Raw genomic sequence first — 17,531 nt, forward strand, 5'->3', positions numbered from 1 at the left:
AGGCATAATAACCCCATAGGTTCAGCTCTGTCTTTGCCTTTCTCCGCGATCTCTTTTTTCTGTTCTTCACCATCTCGTATTAGGTAATTTCGACGTTGTTTACCTATAGTGTTGGAGGAAAGATCTACCATTTACTAAGCGCCAATCTCTTGGTGCAATTGAGAAGCGGTTTTTAATCATGGCATTCGTACTTTCGGCCCTGTTGCTGGCCTCTGTTGCCTCTGCTCAGTTCGAGACCACGGCCTCATTGAGATCTGTTTCCGCCCCAATCGAGACCGCACCCTCCAGGACCTCGGAAGCACCATTCTCGACAGAGACGTTGTCCATCCCCACACCAACAAGCAACCCTGGAGAGCCTTGCGCGCAGCTCGCAGAACTCGTTTTGGACGGTGACAGGAGATTTCCTGCCGAGCTTGTTCACAATTGTTTGAACTCGGTCCCAGTCGACAAGGATGGCGACTCGAAGCTCCTCGATGAACTCAAGATCCTTTGGGAATGGCAGTCTGATGGAGGCTGGTTGAAGAAGACGCCTGACACATGGTCTAATGGAGCTCTCGACATCGAGAAGGAGCTAGACAACATCAAGTCCAACCTCGACAAGTTCGAGAGCGAGTATGCAGTTCAAATGGCTATCCAAAATATCACAATCAGGAGCGGTAACTTCCATTTCAACTACCGCCCCGATATTACGCGTATGTTCCGTTTCTGGCGAGGCGTTGGTGTCATGGCCATCTCTGAGGACGGTATCAAGCTCCCAAAACTTTACACCGAATCTGATGCTCTCGCCATGGCCTCCTCCGATGCCACTAAGTTCTCCGAGATCGAGCAGATCAACGGACAAGATGCTTGGCAGTACCTAGAGTCGGTCGCCAACCTGGAGCAATATCTTGATCTTGATGCCCGTATGGCAAACGTTTTCACCCCAAGCGGTGGCGAGTCTTACGGTGCTTTCGAGGTCCAGGCCAACTATCACGGGGCCGAGACCGAGATCAAGTTTAAGAACGGCAGCAGTGCAACCTTCCAGAACTACGCTCGTTTTGGTACAGCTTCTGCCTACGCACGGGGCGATTTCAACGAGACTTCTTACTGGTATGACGTCCTTGATGGAGCTTCGCTGTTCGATGTCTTCTGCCAAGGTAACTTCACTGGAGATGTCGTCGGCAACCAGTTCTCGAACGATAAGAACACCACCAGCTTCGAAGCTCCCGTTGCTCAAAAGTTGGACGATCGTCCTGTTCACACCGGAAAGATCCGCACTCCCCAGCACCTCCGCAAGCGCCAAACCATCCCTGAGACCTACCCCGAGCCTATCGTTGAGGATACAAGCGAGGTCGTCGCAGGTTACTTCCTCGAAGGCCAAGGGTATCAGGATGTTGCCGTCTTGAAGGTCATTTCTTTCAGCCCCGAAGAAGACACCAACGGAGAGGAGTTCCAGGCTACTGTGGCTGAATTCTTGGCCCAGGCCAAGCAAGAGAAGAAGACGAAGCTTGTTATCGACTTGCGCGAGAACGGCGGAGGCATGATCCAGCTTTACCTCGATCTCTTCAAGCAGCTCTTCCCCAAGGATACTCCCTACTCTGGTCAATACTGGCGTGCGCAAGAGCAGTTCCTTGGAATTGGTGATGCCGTTTCTAAGATCATCGACGAGAACAAGGGCAGTGAGTACACCAAGGACCTTTTCGCACAATCGTTCTACTTCTGGGCCTACTGGGTGTACAAGACTGGTAAGGGCGAGTACTTCAAGAGCTGGGACGACTTCAACGGCCCCGTTGAGCTGAACGGCGACTCTTTCACTACCCTGATGCAATGGAGCGTAAGTTATTCTCCCATCCAATAAGTAACATACCAAGCTAACTCGTCACAGTTGGACAACGTTGAGACCAACGTTCTCTTGTCTCCTGGCTTCAACTTCTTCAACGACAGCTCTCAGAACCCCCCATTCGAGGCCAAGAACATCGTCATGCTTACTGATGGACTCTGCGGTTCTGCATGCGCTGCCTTCGCAGAGAACATGAAGAACCTTGCTGGCGTCAAGACTGTCGTTGTCGGTGGTCGCCCCGAGAACAAGCCTATGCAGGGTGTTGCTGGCAGCAAGGGTGGCCAGGTCTCTATCGCCGGGCAATTCCCTGACCGCGCCAAAAGGTTGATCGCGTACTCCGCAACTGCCAACTATGAGAACAACTTGAACAACACCAAGGTCAAGGATCTTGCCGAGCTCGAGCAAGTTCTGATCCGCGCCGGTGATGAGCGCAATCGTGTGCAGGTTAAGGAGCATCTCCGCAAGGGAGACGACACAGGCACCCCGCTCGAGTTTGTGTACGAAGCAGCTGACTGCAAGATCTTCTACACCGCGAAGACCTGGGTCGACCCAAGTGGCCTCTGGGCCCAGACCTGGGATGCCTTCAACGACGACAAGAAGTGTGTCGAGGGCTCTACCAAGCACGAGTCCAGCATCAGCGGAGGCTTCAAGCCTTTCGGAACTGGCGAGGTCAAGGACGAAGATCTCCCCAAGTCTACGCCTACGAGCCAGAAGCCAGGGCAGTCTGGTAAGCCCAACTCCGCTGGTAGCATTCGCGTTAGCGTTGCAGCGTTCGCATTGGTGATCGCAGTTGCGATATCGATGATGTAATGGGAGGTTTGATTGGTGGTTTTCGACGACGTAATTTTCAGATGAGATACCCCGATGATGTTTGAGCATTGTTGTCGGCTCCCATGGTTAAGAAGTTCCTTCATGTTGTACAAATGCATAGCGATATATAGGCACAAGCCTACAAAAATATAAACCACAAATTGATTTTAGAACCTTACTAGAAGATCCAAACACGATCATCTGTGAAGACTTGTCTGATGTGTTTTGATGAAAGGAAGGGCGTGTTGACTTTTGTGTACGTTGGTTCTTGCCCTAACTATGGTCATAAACTTACCTGATTGGGTGGCGCTCGCTCCGTATCCCATCCGTCCGGCGGCCCCACTCCCTAGTAACTTGATCGTCGCATGCCTCAAAGCTGACCTCACCTCAAGTTGATGTCAATTATCGCCAGCGTCCTCTACGTCTGAGCACTGCATAATCCTTTGCGCGCCTTGTCATTGCCTTGAAGCAAGTCCCAATTCCAAATTGCACTATCTTTGCCATTGGCCTTATTCATCAGTCGCCTAGTATACCTGACCGGCGACTGTTTATTATCAATTTTGCCTATCATGGGCTTCACAACAGGCTTCGTATGACCTAGCCCTCTTCCTCTCCATCTACGATCGTGTCCACTGACCACTCACAGCTCGGAGGCTTCACTCTCACCTCCGCCGTCCTCTATCTCACAGTGGCCCTCCACCAGCAGAACCGCGCGACGCAAGCAGCCCTCCTCCGCCAGCAACGCTCCGTACTCACAAGCGTGATCGAGCCACAACCCCCGGCACCGGAACCGACATCAAGGGAAGCGCCTGTGGGTGTGACAGAGATGGCCAAGGACCGATGGAATAGGGAGCTCGAGGGCGTTGTGAGGAGAGTCTACAACACCGACTGGAGGAGGGTGAGAGAGGACGTTGAGGATAGGATTGGTGGGGTTGTTAACAGAATGAAAGATAACAAGTAGGGTGAAGTTGCGTGCCTTTCTGATGGAGGTGTCTGGTGGAAGTGTGAAATACGCCGATGCTGTTTGATCGACCAGGCGATGAAAAGAAGTGATGAGTATACCCTTCTTGCTAGCATATTAGACTTTGGAGGTTTTCCATTTGTATTGGTGCGAGAATTGTATAGACATACTGTATTCACATTGTACCGCTGGGCTGTATTGTATGGTGGAAACAGAATTTCAGTCAACAAAGTTAACGATTAAGTATTTCTTTTCTCGTTCTCACTTTGCCTATTTTCTACTTACCAGCCGATTCCTCCTCTGTTGACCGCCTGGAGGTGAGAGGCCCATGCACCAGACTGCTATTGTTATCTTATTGACGGCTATTGTGTCTGCGCGTTCCTATTGTTCTTGATCTTACCAAAACAGTAACGTTGCCTAGCGACGCGCCGACGTCTCCAACCAACCGCTGCTGCAACAAATACAGCGTCGTAAGCTCGAGGTGACTTCAACCGCAAGCTTCGCAAATCATTTCACACTTCACTGAAGCTCGGCGCAAATCTCCGACATCATGGCATATCACGGCAAAGTGCTCGACCTCTTCCAGGATAAGTACCTGAGGCTACAAGATGTCAAAGGCGATGTGGCGCCGTTCCCAGGGCTCGTCCCTTACGAAGATTGTTCGGATAACATCATAGTGTATAAGATGGATGCACCTACATGCGTATTCTTAGCACTCACGCAGGACTTCACGGATCGGATCTCCAGAAAGATCGAACGAGAACTGTGGACGTGGGTAGTCCAGTGGAAAGTCGGGCATCCGAACGCAAACACCCCAGGACTGTCAGACAGGACCAAGAAAATGCGACTTGACTCACCTACCAAACTGTCTCCTACTTTTGGGGCCCAACGGCTTCTCTCTAATGATCTCATCCAGGAGGAGGATTTGCTTCGGATCTTGTTGGACATCGTCCAGTGCCACGCTTCGATGCTGCCGAACTACATCGAGTTCCTCTACCGCTGGATTGACACCTATGAAGGAGATGGCTACGCACTGCAGTGTGCGATCCGAGACGAGATACCAAACTTGTGGGATTTCGAACGCCATCCTGTGGAGATTCCACAGCAAAAAGGTGGCGGCACCAGTCGAAACAACGGCGATGGGCAAGAGTCGGGACGGAATGACCTTGAAGATTGGGCTGAAGAGAGCGAGCGTCTTCGATATCGTGAAGTCAAGTACGGCCTGCGGGTGGGCACTGACAGTCCAGGCCTAGTCAGGCCGCTTTTCAACCTGCCCAGGTCGCGCGTCAAGCGGAATTACTACTTTGCCATGTGCCACAGGTCCCGAATGACAGCACTCCATCTCCTCTACAAGGCGGGTATAACCGTGGAACAGGCTCGGAATTTTGTTCGTGGGCAAGAACTCCACCCTAAGGACACTTCAAAGTTAAAGCAAGACGGCGCCCGTGGACTCGAACGTTTGATTAACGAAGAGCCATATTATTCCCATAACAAATATACAAGGATGGTGTATGAGAAGTGTACGGAGACGGAAATTAGCAACCGACTTGCCACTGAAGCCGAGGAAGCTCATGAAAATGAATTGGAATTGGCTGTCGAAGGAGGGGGCGGTACAAGGAACGTTCCTCCTCCGTTGATTCTTCCAACGGCGATGCATGGATCCCACTTACCTGCTACAAATGCGGCAAAAGAGAAGAAATCTGAATGGTTCGAGCATGCCATCAAGTCGGTTCCGAATCATCTACTTGGACGACTCAAGTCTGCTGCTTTTGTGCACGCACGCCCCCAAATGCCCGATCGCGCTATGGGTGACGACAGCAGCATGTATGCATATGGTTCTGATGACGATCAAAGCTCCACCGACTACGAGTACGAAGGGGATGACATTGATCCCATGGAACGGGACGAAAACAATTACAATAACAACGTCGGCGCTGGCAATGTGTCCTTTGCAAACAACACATTGCCCGTGGGGTTTCAGCAACAGAATCCCGTGCCAACGAACAGTCATCAACTGATTTACAACGCCATCTCATCCTACCACCAAGCAGCAGGAGCAAATCTACAGGCAATGCTGAATGCGCACAATCAGCACCTGGCCTTCAACTCGGCCCTACATCAACCACCTCCATTTCCGCCTAATCCATCAATTCCTGCCACCGCCGGTCCTCAAATCCCACCTCCTCTATCGGCTGGCTTCAACTCGGCGACAATACCGTTCATATCAGCATATGCTTCGGCAGCCCAACAATTTGCAGCCTTCAATAATGCTAACAATGTACAAGCTAATATGTTCGGTCACACCCATCAAGCCTGGCATCAACAGCCGCAACCCCAAATGCAACATCACCATATGACACCTCAACATCCTATCGTACACCCTTCAGCTGGTATCGTCCAACAAGACCCACTGGGTACAAACGTACACGCACCAGGAATGAGTTTCCCTCCGCCATCTATCAATATCAACCCACCAGCTACGCACCCTCCACTAGGCATAGGCCTTAATAGACCCGGCATAAACCGCACACCACCCGCGCCCCTCAACCTCGCGCCTCCTCCCCCCACAACCGCTCGCACCATCGCCGCAGCATTCGCACGGAGAACCTCCACGCCCCAGACCGCGCGCCTCTCGTCCCCCTTCTCCAAATCCATCCCCATCCTCGTCTACTTCCCCAAAGTGATGCAAACCCGCAAGATCGTCGTGGTGCCCGAGCGAACCGACGCCGTCATGCTCGGCCACTTCTTCGAGCCAACCGGCGAAATCCGACTCTCCCACGCCATGTTCCTTCCCGCGCAGATCAACACCGTGCTGCTCCGTCGTGTGAGGAACGGGGACTGCACGGTGCTGGAGACGTATTCGAGGAATAGCTTTCCCGGCGCCGCGGGGAATAACGGAGTGGACGCTCATAGATTGGCGTATGACAGGCTTGTCCAGGCGGCGGGCTTGATGACGAGTTCGAAGGATAGAGAGGGTGAGCTTACGAAGAGATGGAGGGCATCAGGAAGGGGCTTGGCGGGAAATAGAGGTGCGGTTTGGGAAGGATGGGCAGCGTATGTGGATAAGGAGATTGGACTGAGTGCAAGTGAGAGGGAGGGGGCTTTTCGATTGGGTGCCACGGGTGAGGAGAGCAGATATGGATTGAAGTCGGCGAGGATGGAGGAGATGGATGCGTTGTTGGATGACGACGAGGAGGGGTTTGAGGACATGGACTTCGATTTCAATGACCCGTTAGTGTGAAAGTTGGAGGGTTATTCCACTCGCCTTGCGGGCGGATTGGAAGCACGGCACTGAATGATTACATGACTTGAATTTTTGCTAGTTGGTTGGGTGGCTGGGTTTTTATACGTAGGCCATGACGATTTTATTTGCCTTGAAGTAAGTACGGTATGTAGCTATACGTGTGTAGCAAAGCCCGTATCTATTATGATACATGATGCGCTCAAATGTTTTACTTGGATTGAAGTAGTAATGTTACAAAGCTCGTGAGAAGGGAAGCGCAATATTTGTGAAATTGTACACGCTAAGAATGATTCTCCTGATGCCAGTCTCAGTTGGCATCACGAAGATGTATTACGACGTAAAACGTTCGGAGACTGCAATCGATTCGCCCAATTGCTCGAGGCAGACAGGCTCATCCTCTGCTCCGCGGGAGGAGTAGGAACCGATGCATCCCAACGCCGCGCCATCTCTTCCTGCTCAGCTTCGACCTGAGCTTGCTTCCTACTCTGCGTGATCTTCTCCGCCTTCTCGAGTTCCATTTCCAACTTCGCCCGATCGACCACTTTCATCAGCGCCCGCACGAGACTGTCCGGCAAGGGCCCGTCGTTCACATGCGGCAGAATCTGTCCGAGCCTCTCCACGTGCTGGGCACTGGCATATCCCCTCAGCATGACACCGTACGTGTACTGGTCCGGCTCGACGCCTCTCGCCTTCATCATCTCGAAGATGCGTTCCGCGGCGCGGAACTGGCGCGTCCTGAAGAAGGCCTGCATGAAGATGTTCCAGGTGAAGACGTCCGGGGCGGGCACGCCGGGGATGTGGCCCTTCGCCATCTTGGAGATGAGCTGCGAGGCGCTTTCGAATTGCTGCTCTTTGCAGAAGGCGTACAGGAAGGCGTTCCAGATGCGCGTGTCCTTGGCGAGTTGGGTGAGCTGGGGGACTTGGTCTTCGGTTACGAGGCGGATGAAGTATTCCATGAGGCGCCAGACGTGTGTCGTGCCTAGGGACTGCGCCTTTCGGATCTCGATCTGCAGCATCAGGTATAGTGCGATAGAGGTAGGTTCAAGGCCGAAGGGCGCTTGTTCTGCTGGAGCTGCTGGAGATCCTGCTTGTTCTGTGCTGAAGATGCCAAAAGGACTAAGGGGCCTCGTGTCGAAAAGCTGTGCGTATAGGTGCGTGAGAACCGAGCTTATTTCCTGAATACTTGAATCTTGGTGTCGAACGTAGAGGTTGTAGAGGCAGTCAGTTGCTAGCCATGGATCCCCCAGCTCCTGCGCCTTCAGCTTGCAAGTCTCCACGAAGTCAGGGTGATTGGCGGTATTGTTGGACATGGTGCAACCATGGAGAAGGATAGAATAAGTGAACTTGTCCGGTTCTAGGTTTGTCTTCCCTAAGGCTCCAAATACTTGGAATGCGGTATCAGGGTCTGCAGCCTCCATAGCATTGCTCATGATGACGTTGTAGAGATGTACATCAAGCTCGATACCGAGATCGAGAAGCTTCGCGACTATTTGGTTCATCAGGTGGTAGTTCTTACCACCCTGGACACATTTACGGAGCACCAAAGCGCAGATTCTGACGCAGCGCTTGCTGTGCATAAGTCTTCTGCTTAGTTCGGATACATCTTTCTTCTCGATAGCTCCGGCGAGACATTTCATGGCATGATCGTGCTCGCTGCAAATGGTAAACGAATGAGCATACTGCAGGCGTGTGTTGAAGCCCATATGATAGTTCTTCTCTATCAACAGATCGTACAAGGCTTTCAGTTCGGATGCGGCTGCTAGCTTTGCGGCATTGTATAGCAAGTCTTGCGAGCACACACTAAGCATGTTGGCGGATCCATCTCGAATGAAAGCGTGGAGTGTTGGCACGAGGTATAAGGAGTAATTGAGGACCAATCCCAGAGACTCTCTGTTTCTGTACAGCCTCGCTAGGTGCTCCAGAGCGTCGGCGACAATAACTGCATTCCAGTTCCGAACGTGAGGCTCGCGTAGCAGGACTCGTATGAATTGGAGGGCGCTGTCTGGATCCTTGCTGAGGAGGTATAGGAGTAAGTGGTGCCATCTTTGATCTCGCTCTGCTTCGCCGAGTTCTCCCCAATTCTTCAGCATCTGCTCCTCGTTATGTCTTCCATGGGGGATTCCATTCTGAAGTTGTCGAAGCCAAGTGCCGATTTCGGAGGGGTATCGAATCACGATCTTGTGACTTCTCCGTTCTAAGGAAGGGTAGATCTTTCGATCCAGAGCCGTGAAGGCTCTGATAACGATTGCCTCATCATGTGGAGTCGTGTCACTTGACAAGGTAAGAATTTCCGGAGCTTTTCGTTGGTAAGTCCACAATTGGCGCGTAAGAGCCCGGTATCTACTCCTTTGGAGCAGTCTAGTACGTCGGGCGTCTGGAGCATATGATTCAAAGATCTTGATATCCCGAAGTAGCTTTTGGATTGGTATTTCCCGGCGTTTATCTACGAGATGTAGATTGCTACTTTTCCCAACGTGATTCTGGAAGTTGACTAGTCTCTGCGTCGTTTGACGGATGCTAGGACGAGGTGTTGTGGGTCGTTTTCGAGAAACCCGATGCTCAATGTATGTAACCCTGGATACAGTACTGCGCTTTGACTGAACATTTTTTATGGCAGCTGGGAGCCTTGCAATCGTGTTGGGCTCACCGAGCTCGGAGGGGTTCAGATTCAACGATGTCCCTATTGATTCGGGAGGTGCCTCGCTGGAAACTTCTTGAGCGTTTGCGCCTGAAGCTGAGGAATATTCTCTGTGCTGGGTTTGTGGAAGTAGAAAGCCAGTTGAGCATGGAATGCTGTCCCATCTCCAATTGAATGATGGTGCGATAGGTCGTTGACTCGACCCTACGACACCGTGCTTGGAGGCCGTGAAAACCTTTCCATGGAGCCCATACTTTCTTCCCGACTGCTTCTGATTTTGTACATATTTCTCGTTCTCATTATTCACCCTAGGTGTATGTGGCCGTCCATTGCATAGCGGCTTTGTCCCCAGAAAAGGAGACTCGTGGAAAGCACTCGGCGCGAGGAAAGGAAGAACCGGTAGGTCTGCGTAGGCTCGACACCTGGCATCGGGCAGGCGGACAGAGGGCATCTACGGCGACAATATCGAGGCGGTTATCGGACCATATTGTTCTTAGATGGTGGAAGGGGATGGTCGTTGATGGTTCTATTGTAGGCGTTTCTGAAATTTCGTTGATGTTGAAATCTTGGCGGCGGCAGCTCACCACCGAGCTTTTCTCCGCAAATGTCTGCAGGACTAGAGAATCCTAGCCTGCGTTCTCGCATCCTCTACGCGACGTCTCGCCTTCTCCAACTTCCAAACTTCTCCAAACACAGATCAATTTCCAACAACTATTCCTGGAACCTCGAATACATTGCTTGGCAATCCAATCGTTTCGCAATACTCGGTCATCAGCGGTACCAAACCACACCGCGACATCACAAAGCCATGCCTTCACACGAAGCCCTCGCGGCCGCTTCCAACGACCGCAAAGCCCGCCTCGCACAGCTCAAGTCCCTGAAGAGGAAACAAGCGCCCACCGAAGACGACTCTCACAATGACAGCCCCGACCCCTCCACAGCCCTCGTGCGGACAGAAGCAGAAGAAGAGCCGTCAGAACGCCCAGTGACAGAGGTATTCCTGAGCGGCCGCAACTTCGACCCCACGACGCGAAACGTGCGCCTCGCGTTCGAATCAGGACCCATCGGCGACCCCACGCAGACGTTAGAGTACAAGGCGGCGCAGATAGCGCTTTCGTCGAAGGAAGCGCAGGCGAAGGAGGCGAAGGAAGATCAGCCGTTGGACCTGTTTAAGTTGCAGCCGAAGAGGCCGAATTGGGATTTGAAGCGCGACTTGGAGAAGAAGTTGGAGAGTGTGGATGTGTGGACGGAGAATGCCATTGCGAAGCTTGTGAGAGAGCGCGTGGAGGGGCAGAAGAAGGCGAGGTCGGGGCAAAGGGTGGACGGGGATGATGAGCGTCAGGAGGTGGGCATGGAGGGCAGTGAGCTTGTGGAAGCCATGCATTTGAAAGAGCAAGAAGAGGAGGCGGAGCGGAAACGAGGGGACGAGGACGATGGGAGCTGAGTCGGTCGCAGTGCGATGAGGAAATTACACCATTAGCCAGTCCCGTGTACATTTACACAGCCTGTCGCCGTACAAGAGCCATACTGAGTGTCGTGCGCCCTATCAGGATTATACTTCACGCTGCGCTCATGAAAAGAAGCCTAGAGAGGCGCGGATACCCATGGGGGAGAGCAAAGGGTTGAGGTAATACAGAAGCGGGATATCAATGTTTGGGTATTAAAGTTCAGCTACTATGCTAAGGTTGCCATCAAACTCCAATCCAAAAGTTGTGCACCAATACCTAGCCCTAATCCAATATTCTAATACATTTATCCTGTCAATGCCGATGTGGCCAGTGATAGTGGTGATGTACTCGCATTAGTCTCCGAATGCTACGTCGCAGAACTGCTTTGCGAGAAATATTACGAACTCCGAGTCTCAAGTGAGATAATAGTATGGACGTCATCGCCCGGCGCTCTTCGTATTCTAGTTTGAACCGAAAGGCGTAAAGCTTCATGCTGCTAGCATCAGGCCTGCATGGCCCGAGTCAAAGCCAGGCGTTTGCTATAGGGACTCAGGCTTCGCTCTCGCTGGGGAGGTGGAGGACCTTGCGTCTCAAAATCTCTGCTTGCATTATTGGCCGCAGAGCCGACAAAATTGGGTCGCTGGTGCCTCGTGTCGCGTCGACCATTCTGAATCCTATGAGGGCTTGGAGAGCGGGGTGGGCCCCTCCGAGAATTAGGCTTTGGTGATCCTCGAGCAGCTCTTCGAGAGTAGGGGCTAGGGCTTCGGTCGCCCATGGACGCAGACTGTTCCCTCAACCCACTTTTCCCATCATCGTTTCTAGTCTTTCCTATCTGTGATCGAGACTCGGAAGTACGCCTGGCTGACGAACCCTTCTCACGATCATCAGAAGTGTCCATACGGTTCGAGCTTCTCGAACGCGATCTGGAAGATAGCTGTCTAACAGGTCGTCGATTGTGGTGCCCATGATCTCTGCTTCGAGCCCTGTTGCGCCTTCGCCCTCTACTACCACTTCTGCTGCGGGGGTTCCTTCGCGATGCATCTTTTGTGATCTCGTGGTCGTGCGACATTCGGCTGGACCGTGATCTGCCCCGTCGACCTCTCTGCTCTGGGCTGAAAGAGCTCAAGCGCCGCCGCGTGTGACGGTCGGATTTGTGCTTGACACTGTCAGAAGAGTGATAATCCGAGGACACCGACCTCCTGCTCCGTTTCCGTGCGTTGGCCCCGTCATGATGTGTGGATTTTCTGTTGCGCTCTGCTTGTTGTGGCGATCTCGATCGTGAAAGAGAACGTGATGTAGATATTGTGGAGACTGAGTCCGAGGAATAGGATCGCGACCGAATCCTCCGTGCCTTGTCCCCGTCGCGGCTCGCCCGTCTTCCACGCTCCTGCTCTTTCTTTGCCAATAGCTCGTCGGCGACACCTTTTCTAAGAATAGCATTAGTACAGTGCTAGGAATGACAAGAACAGAATTCGTGCTTACTTGCGAAGCAAATCATTTGGCACCTCGGTCGTCAGCTTAGGCTTCAGGCTAGGATTCAAGAGTTGCTGTGTTCGAGATGGTCGCGCTTTGTAGGGCCGTTCTTGTGTCGTGGCTTTGCACTCATAGCTGTAATGCCGTATTTACTGTCAGCAACGCAGTTGGGGGGAAAGGGAAACGGAGACATATCTCGTTGAAGACATTTCTGGCAGAGGGTCGTGGGCGTTGCCCTGGAGCGACCGCCGCGAGATGGGCCGCGGTACATTCTAAGCTGTAACTCGTAGCTGAGGTCGAGCTGATGGCGATGCTATTGATTCTGGTACGCGAGAATGGACAGGATGGTTGATAGGTTTGTTGGAGCTGAACCTGAACCCGAACCTGAATCTGGAGGGAGAGATAGTGCGCCCCAGTGTAGCCAAAGGGAGGAAAAAAGAAAGGTCGTTGAACCGAGCGAATGAAGAAGATATGTGGCGGGTAATAAGGAGTTGGCGAGGTGGTTTATCGGGGGCGAGTCCTAGGAAACCAGGCGGGGGAAATTGATTTAATTGTTAATGAATGATTGATCCTTTTGGTAATCGTAGAAGTAATAACTAGGTAACTAACTAGGGCAAGGTAGGGAAATGTAATGAAAATGAATAAGCACGTGATAGAAGCTTCCATAGTCTGGGGCTACTCTCTAGTCTCTGGTACATACGTAAAGTCCAAGGAAGGGAAAAAAGGTCGGCCCGTCCAACGTCAACTGAGGGCCGCCCACCTACCAAAGCCAAGCCTAAATGATCCATCGCACTCCTCCAACCTCTCTCTACTCGTCTCTACCGCTCTCCATTCAGAGGAGCAACCCTCTTTTCACTTTTACCTCCACCTCCACCTCAACCTCCACTTCGACAACCCTTTTCCCTCCTCTCCCCGTTGCGGTTGAGTACAAAATATAAAAAAGGACCTGCTGCTGCTTTTCGTCAGCGCTGGCCTCTTTTTTACTGGGTTAGGACGTCACTACCTTTTGTGCGCCTCGCCTTTGGCGTGCCCTTGGCCGCTGCCGCTACTATCACGGTCATTGTTGCTGCTACTGCTCTTGCAGCTCCACCGCCTCCAATATAGGCCACACGCCCGTTCATAACCAGACCTTGCACCTAAGGTATATATCCACTTCTTCACCTGCCCTCGCATATTCGATCCCTTCCCAGCCCCGCAACCCCACCTCGTGCGAATGTCGACACTCCACAATGTCCAGCACTGCGGCTCTGCCATCTTCGACTTTCCTTGAGCACCCCATTTCTTGAAATATCCCCCATCTTTGCTTGAATTAATTCCTTCCTTTGGCTGGGACACGGCCTCAAAAAGTCTGCGGCTTTCCGGCGTGCGCTCTTGGTGACTTACTCGACCTCCTCAAGCACCACAGTGCCGTCCTCACTGCAAGATCTTAATACGCAGCTTTGCTTTTGCCTGTCGTTCGGTTTCTTGCGCAGAAGCTCGAGCCAAAAACACCATATCCTGGGTCAATCCCTATTGTGCTACCACCGATTGCCTTAGCAACTGCGTCTGGGAGCTTTGATTCAGCGATGGCTTCTACAACCACGATACCCTACGAGCCTCAAAAGGCTAAACCTTCTTTTGCCAAGGTAAGTTTGTACTCTCCAGTTGCGACTTGCCATGAATCTTCTTACTCATGCTCCGTAAGGTTGCTGCTTCTTCGTACAAGCCCCATACTCCCAAAGAAAATATCCCCATGACCACAGCACCTGTAGTTGCGAGCTCACCACCAATCGTCTCCTCACAGACACCCGCAAATGCTTCCCCAGATAGCGCAAACCCTCCCATAACGCGCACAGAGAAGGAACAAGTCAATACCATTGCGAACAAATCTGCTGGCGTTGTGTCCCGTAATGGGCACTGGGAAAAAGGGCCTAAGCAACAAGGCCCCTCACAACCAGGCTCCAAGGACGATGAAGTGGAAAAACCACGTGCGCCTATCATTGTAGGCAAGTCGCTCGCTACGGAAGACAATTCTACCCAATTGTCATCGTCTGATGGCTCGGCGAAACCTTCAAGCCTTGATGGCAAGAGCGTTGCATCCACTACTACATTTGCCATGGACGAGAAGGAATCCCTACGTCCCGACGACAGTGCCAGTCTTAGAGCAGTTGAGGAAGAGGACATCACATCCCCTCCCGACTCGGTAGCTGCTGGTTCGCGCGTTGGGTCCGATAGTGGTGTTGCTCGAGCGTTCCGGGACCAGCTGCACGAAATTGCAGTAATGGGACCATTGCCACAGCGAGGTGCTCCCCCAGGACGCTTTCCGAACTTGAATGCGAACGGCACACACAGCCTTTATGATCCTACCCAATCCCAGAATGGTGGAAATAGACCAATTTCTCAGCCGCTAGGCAATGGTATGCCCAATGTTGCAGGAACACACAGCGTGCAAGCAACACCGGATGAGAAGCTGATCGAAGCCCTCGAATCCCCGAGAGACCGACTCTTCGTCCTCAAGCTCGAGCAAGATTTTATTGACTTTGTCAAGGACTCTCGGTAAGCCGATAGTCACGTCCTTATCCATCAATCGTTAGACTAACGTAGAGCAGTGAAAACGAGTTGTCCTTACCCAACTGTAACACGTTTTATAGGATGCTTGCACACCGACTGGCAGATTATTATCTACTTGGCCATGTAGTCGACAACACCATGACTGGCGTGAAAATTACAAGGACTCCATATTGTCGGATGTAATAACTACCTCACCTTGTTCAAGAAGCCCACTGACTCTATGGCAGACCCCCTCCACTTTCAGGACTCCCTGTCTCTTCTAAGAATACGAGTACTCCTCCAGTAGACCTCCCAGCACGCAAGATCATGCGCCGCGAGGATGGCGCGAAATCTGGTACCAATACCACTGCAAACTCGGAGGGTCCTTCGAAGACCACATCCGAAGTCGGCGGAGGTAGCGGCAGTGAAGGCGATAACAACGAGGCGAACGGCACAGAAAGTAAAGACAAATCAACCATGACGAGAGAGGAGCGCGAAGCTAGATATCGAGAAGCACGAGAGCGTATCTTTGGAAGCGTCGAAAACGCGGAGAGCGACGCGAATGACGCAGCAAGTGGCGAAGAAAAGGATGCTTCAAGGTCGAGTTCGGCTTCTGGAAAGAAGAAGAGCAAGAAGCAACGCAGTTACGACGATGATTTCGAGGCACGCTCACGGTACAATGCCTATTATCCTCCGTACCAAGTCTCCGGTTTTGAGAACGACCAGAGCATGTACTATCCTGGGTATCCAGGAGGGATGCAAAATCAGCAATATAATGGCATGAACGCGGCTACCTCACCCCCTCCCAACTTCAACTCTGGGTACCCGGTCATGGTACCACAAGAGGCACAAAATTCCTATGGCTGGCAAGGCCAACAATACCCACAGGCAAACGGGCCAATGAACTACTCTAATTATGGCTCCAACCAGAACGTCTACGACCTATCAAATGACTTTCAACGCGGTATGCAATCGTTTCAATCGGCTGGCATGCCTTCTCAGGTAACTCCGAAAATGTCAACCGCCCCCATGGCACCCTACCAAGATAATTTCCAGCAAGCGATGCCTATGAATCCAGGATGGACCCAGCCCAACCAGCAGCCTACCTACCAGATGAGCCAAGCGCCTTTCACTCCAAATGGACCTTCTGGAAACCGCCCTCTGTCGGCTCCGATGCAGGGGCATCCTAATCATTATGCCTATGGGCAATATCCTCCGTCAGCATACAATGGCAAGCCGAATAGAAATCAACACCCCCTTCCGGGCAGTTTCAATCGTCAACAGTTCAATCCCCAGAGTCAAGCATTCATCCCTGGTGGCAGGTCCGTTCCCTATCAAATGCAGCAAAACATGCCCGGCATGATGAATCAGGGAATGAACAATTTTGGGAATTATCAAATGCCCCCTGCCAACCAGATGCCAGGACCAATGTCAGGGCCAAGCCCTCCCTCTGTTCACCAACAGGCTTTCGGCTCCCCTATGAGTACACACAACATCGTCCCCGCGCCTATGAACAACAGCTCAGGAGCCGGGCAAGCACCCTACATGGTCAACTCCCAGAATGCAATGATGGCCACGCCGACCTTCTCACAACCCACGCTGGCTCAAGTCCCGACTCAAAGCAGTATCGCTAAGTGGGGTACGCCTTCTCACTTGCCGCCAAAACCACCAGCTCCGGCTCAACCACAGCCTCCTAAGTTCAATCTTCCAGGACAAAGTGCATTTCCAACAGGTCCACGACTTCCCACTAACATCTAATCTGGCGGCTCGAGTTCCCATGGATCCTCTACCGCGAGTGGAATCAGGTGCTGGTCTGCCTCCTTAAAAAAAACTACCTAATGGCTTTATGACTTCTAGACACCAGTCAGCGGCTGGTTGCATTGCGTCGGTGCTTCTTCTTGTTTCCTTTGAAATGCATTCACGACGGAGGTCTGTGGAATGCAGGTTATGAACGGTGGCGTTTGTTGGGTGTTCAGGGCATGCATTTGGGGAACACCTTTTGCATTTGAAAAAATGGTCGTTTATGTCGTGGTAGACTGCAATGCGCTACGGCGGCAGCGCGAGAGTATGTACTGAACGCGTCTTCGTCTTCAATGGGTTCCCGGCCGGTGTGTGGGTGGAAAAAGTAATACATTCCGTCTCCCTATCCTCCGCTCTTCTCGACCAGCTAGCCTTTCATGTTTCATGTACTTGTAAACATCCGAGGTATCCAATTTCAAGATTTCCAAAAAGAGACTTAATGTACCCCATGCTCCTGTGATGCCTCATATACTACACATATAGACTGTGACTAGGTAAGATCAGGTTCACGTAGAGCTGACATTGCAAGCCCAATCGATGGATAGAGAAGTTGGCAGTATTCAACAAGAAAAATGGTATTTTAAAAGATATAGATAGATATATAAATAAGACGATATGTCTTTCGACAGGGCGATCTTTCCCAGAAAAAAGAAGCGTATACTTTCGAGCCCTCCTCGCCCGCGTGCACCATTGTAACGATTATCACGCGGGGCCGGGGGTTCAAAAGTCGACGTTTAGGTTTAGATTTAGATGTACAAGAAAGTCGGCTTCCTGAGGGGAGGGATATGGGGTGTTTCCCCTCCCTCTCT

General features: G+C 51.9%; 7 protein-coding genes across 7 annotated transcripts; 5 read left to right on the top strand and 2 right to left on the bottom strand.

Annotated features, from left to right (window-relative positions):
- The first annotated feature begins 25 nt into the window (after window positions 1-25).
- BU24DRAFT_424891 (uncharacterized protein) lies at window positions 26-2,807 on the top strand. The gene is made up of 2 exons (XM_033528610.1): window positions 26-1,813; window positions 1,865-2,807. The coding sequence occupies exons 1-2, from the start codon at window positions 179-181 to the stop codon at window positions 2,627-2,629; spliced, it is 2,400 nt and encodes a 799-aa protein (XP_033382198.1). The 5' UTR covers window positions 26-178; the 3' UTR covers window positions 2,630-2,807.
- A 219-nt stretch (window positions 2,808-3,026) lies between these two features.
- On the top strand, window positions 3,027-3,929 carry BU24DRAFT_452668 (uncharacterized protein). The gene is made up of 2 exons (XM_033531203.1): window positions 3,027-3,219; window positions 3,276-3,929. The coding sequence occupies exons 1-2, from the start codon at window positions 3,199-3,201 to the stop codon at window positions 3,588-3,590; spliced, it is 336 nt and encodes a 111-aa protein (XP_033382199.1). The 5' UTR covers window positions 3,027-3,198; the 3' UTR covers window positions 3,591-3,929.
- On the top strand, window positions 3,891-7,128 carry BU24DRAFT_248834 (uncharacterized protein). Its single transcript, XM_033522352.1, has one exon. It carries the CDS (start codon window positions 4,141-4,143, stop codon window positions 6,829-6,831), a length of 2,691 nt encoding a protein of 896 aa, XP_033382200.1. The 5' UTR covers window positions 3,891-4,140; the 3' UTR covers window positions 6,832-7,128.
- BU24DRAFT_424894 (uncharacterized protein) lies at window positions 6,901-10,020 on the bottom strand. The gene has a single exon (XM_033528611.1). It carries the CDS (start codon window positions 9,921-9,923, stop codon window positions 7,152-7,154), a length of 2,772 nt encoding a protein of 923 aa, XP_033382201.1. The 5' UTR covers window positions 9,924-10,020; the 3' UTR covers window positions 6,901-7,151.
- An 89-nt stretch (window positions 10,021-10,109) lies between these two features.
- On the top strand, window positions 10,110-11,227 carry BU24DRAFT_424895 (uncharacterized protein). Its single transcript, XM_033528612.1, has one exon. It carries the CDS (start codon window positions 10,281-10,283, stop codon window positions 10,914-10,916), a length of 636 nt encoding a protein of 211 aa, XP_033382202.1. The 5' UTR covers window positions 10,110-10,280; the 3' UTR covers window positions 10,917-11,227.
- BU24DRAFT_424896 (uncharacterized protein) lies at window positions 11,108-13,042 on the bottom strand. Its single transcript, XM_033528613.1, has 3 exons — window positions 12,589-13,042; window positions 12,403-12,538; window positions 11,108-12,347 (listed from the first exon to the last, which is right to left on the bottom strand). The coding sequence occupies exons 1-3, from the start codon at window positions 12,662-12,664 to the stop codon at window positions 11,423-11,425; spliced, it is 1,137 nt and encodes a 378-aa protein (XP_033382203.1). The 5' UTR covers window positions 12,665-13,042; the 3' UTR covers window positions 11,108-11,422.
- Window positions 13,043-13,729: 687 nt separating this feature from the next.
- Window positions 13,730-16,822, top strand: BU24DRAFT_248896 (uncharacterized protein). Its single transcript, XM_033522353.1, has 4 exons — window positions 13,730-14,018; window positions 14,078-14,928; window positions 14,982-15,122; window positions 15,171-16,822. The coding sequence occupies exons 1-4, from the start codon at window positions 13,959-13,961 to the stop codon at window positions 16,678-16,680; spliced, it is 2,562 nt and encodes an 853-aa protein (XP_033382204.1). The 5' UTR covers window positions 13,730-13,958; the 3' UTR covers window positions 16,681-16,822.
- Window positions 16,823-17,531: the final 709 nt, after the last annotated feature.

Source organism: Aaosphaeria arxii, assembly GCF_010015735.1.
Source record: "Aaosphaeria arxii CBS 175.79 unplaced genomic scaffold BU24scaffold_6, whole genome shotgun sequence".
Classification (NCBI taxonomy): domain Eukaryota; kingdom Fungi; phylum Ascomycota; class Dothideomycetes; order Pleosporales; genus Aaosphaeria; species Aaosphaeria arxii.

What these genes read in the sequence shown, in the direction of transcription:
- BU24DRAFT_424891 (XM_033528610.1), top strand. Translation starts at nt 179, where the DNA reads ATGGCATTCGTACTTTCGGCCCTGTTGCTGGCCTCTGTTGCCTCTGCT. An exon ending in CTACCCTGATGCAATGGAGC is followed by an intron (nt 1,814 to 1,864) that starts GTAAGTTATTCT and finishes AACTCGTCACAG; the next exon opens with TTGGACAACGTTGAGACCAA.
- BU24DRAFT_452668 (XM_033531203.1), top strand. Translation starts at nt 3,199, where the DNA reads ATGGGCTTCACAACAGGCTTC. An exon ending in TGGGCTTCACAACAGGCTTC is followed by an intron (nt 3,220 to 3,275) that starts GTATGACCTAGC and finishes GACCACTCACAG; the next exon opens with CTCGGAGGCTTCACTCTCAC.
- BU24DRAFT_248834 (XM_033522352.1), top strand. Translation starts at nt 4,141, where the DNA reads ATGGCATATCACGGCAAAGTGCTCGACCTCTTCCAGGATAAGTACCTG.
- BU24DRAFT_424894 (XM_033528611.1), bottom strand. Translation starts at nt 9,923, where the DNA reads ATGCCCTCTGTCCGCCTGCCCGATGCCAGGTGTCGAGCCTACGCAGAC.
- BU24DRAFT_424895 (XM_033528612.1), top strand. Translation starts at nt 10,281, where the DNA reads ATGCCTTCACACGAAGCCCTCGCGGCCGCTTCCAACGACCGCAAAGCC.
- BU24DRAFT_424896 (XM_033528613.1), bottom strand. Translation starts at nt 12,664, where the DNA reads ATGTACCGCGGCCCATCTCGCGGCGGTCGCTCCAGGGCAACGCCCACG. An exon ending in CCAGAAATGTCTTCAACGAG is followed by an intron (nt 12,539 to 12,588) that starts ATATGTCTCCGT and finishes GACAGTAAATAC; the next exon opens with GGCATTACAGCTATGAGTGC. An exon ending in CCAAATGATTTGCTTCGCAA is followed by an intron (nt 12,348 to 12,402) that starts GTAAGCACGAAT and finishes TGCTATTCTTAG; the next exon opens with AAAAGGTGTCGCCGACGAGC.
- BU24DRAFT_248896 (XM_033522353.1), top strand. Translation starts at nt 13,959, where the DNA reads ATGGCTTCTACAACCACGATACCCTACGAGCCTCAAAAGGCTAAACCT. An exon ending in CTAAACCTTCTTTTGCCAAG is followed by an intron (nt 14,019 to 14,077) that starts GTAAGTTTGTAC and finishes ATGCTCCGTAAG; the next exon opens with GTTGCTGCTTCTTCGTACAA. An exon ending in GACTTTGTCAAGGACTCTCG is followed by an intron (nt 14,929 to 14,981) that starts GTAAGCCGATAG and finishes AACGTAGAGCAG; the next exon opens with TGAAAACGAGTTGTCCTTAC.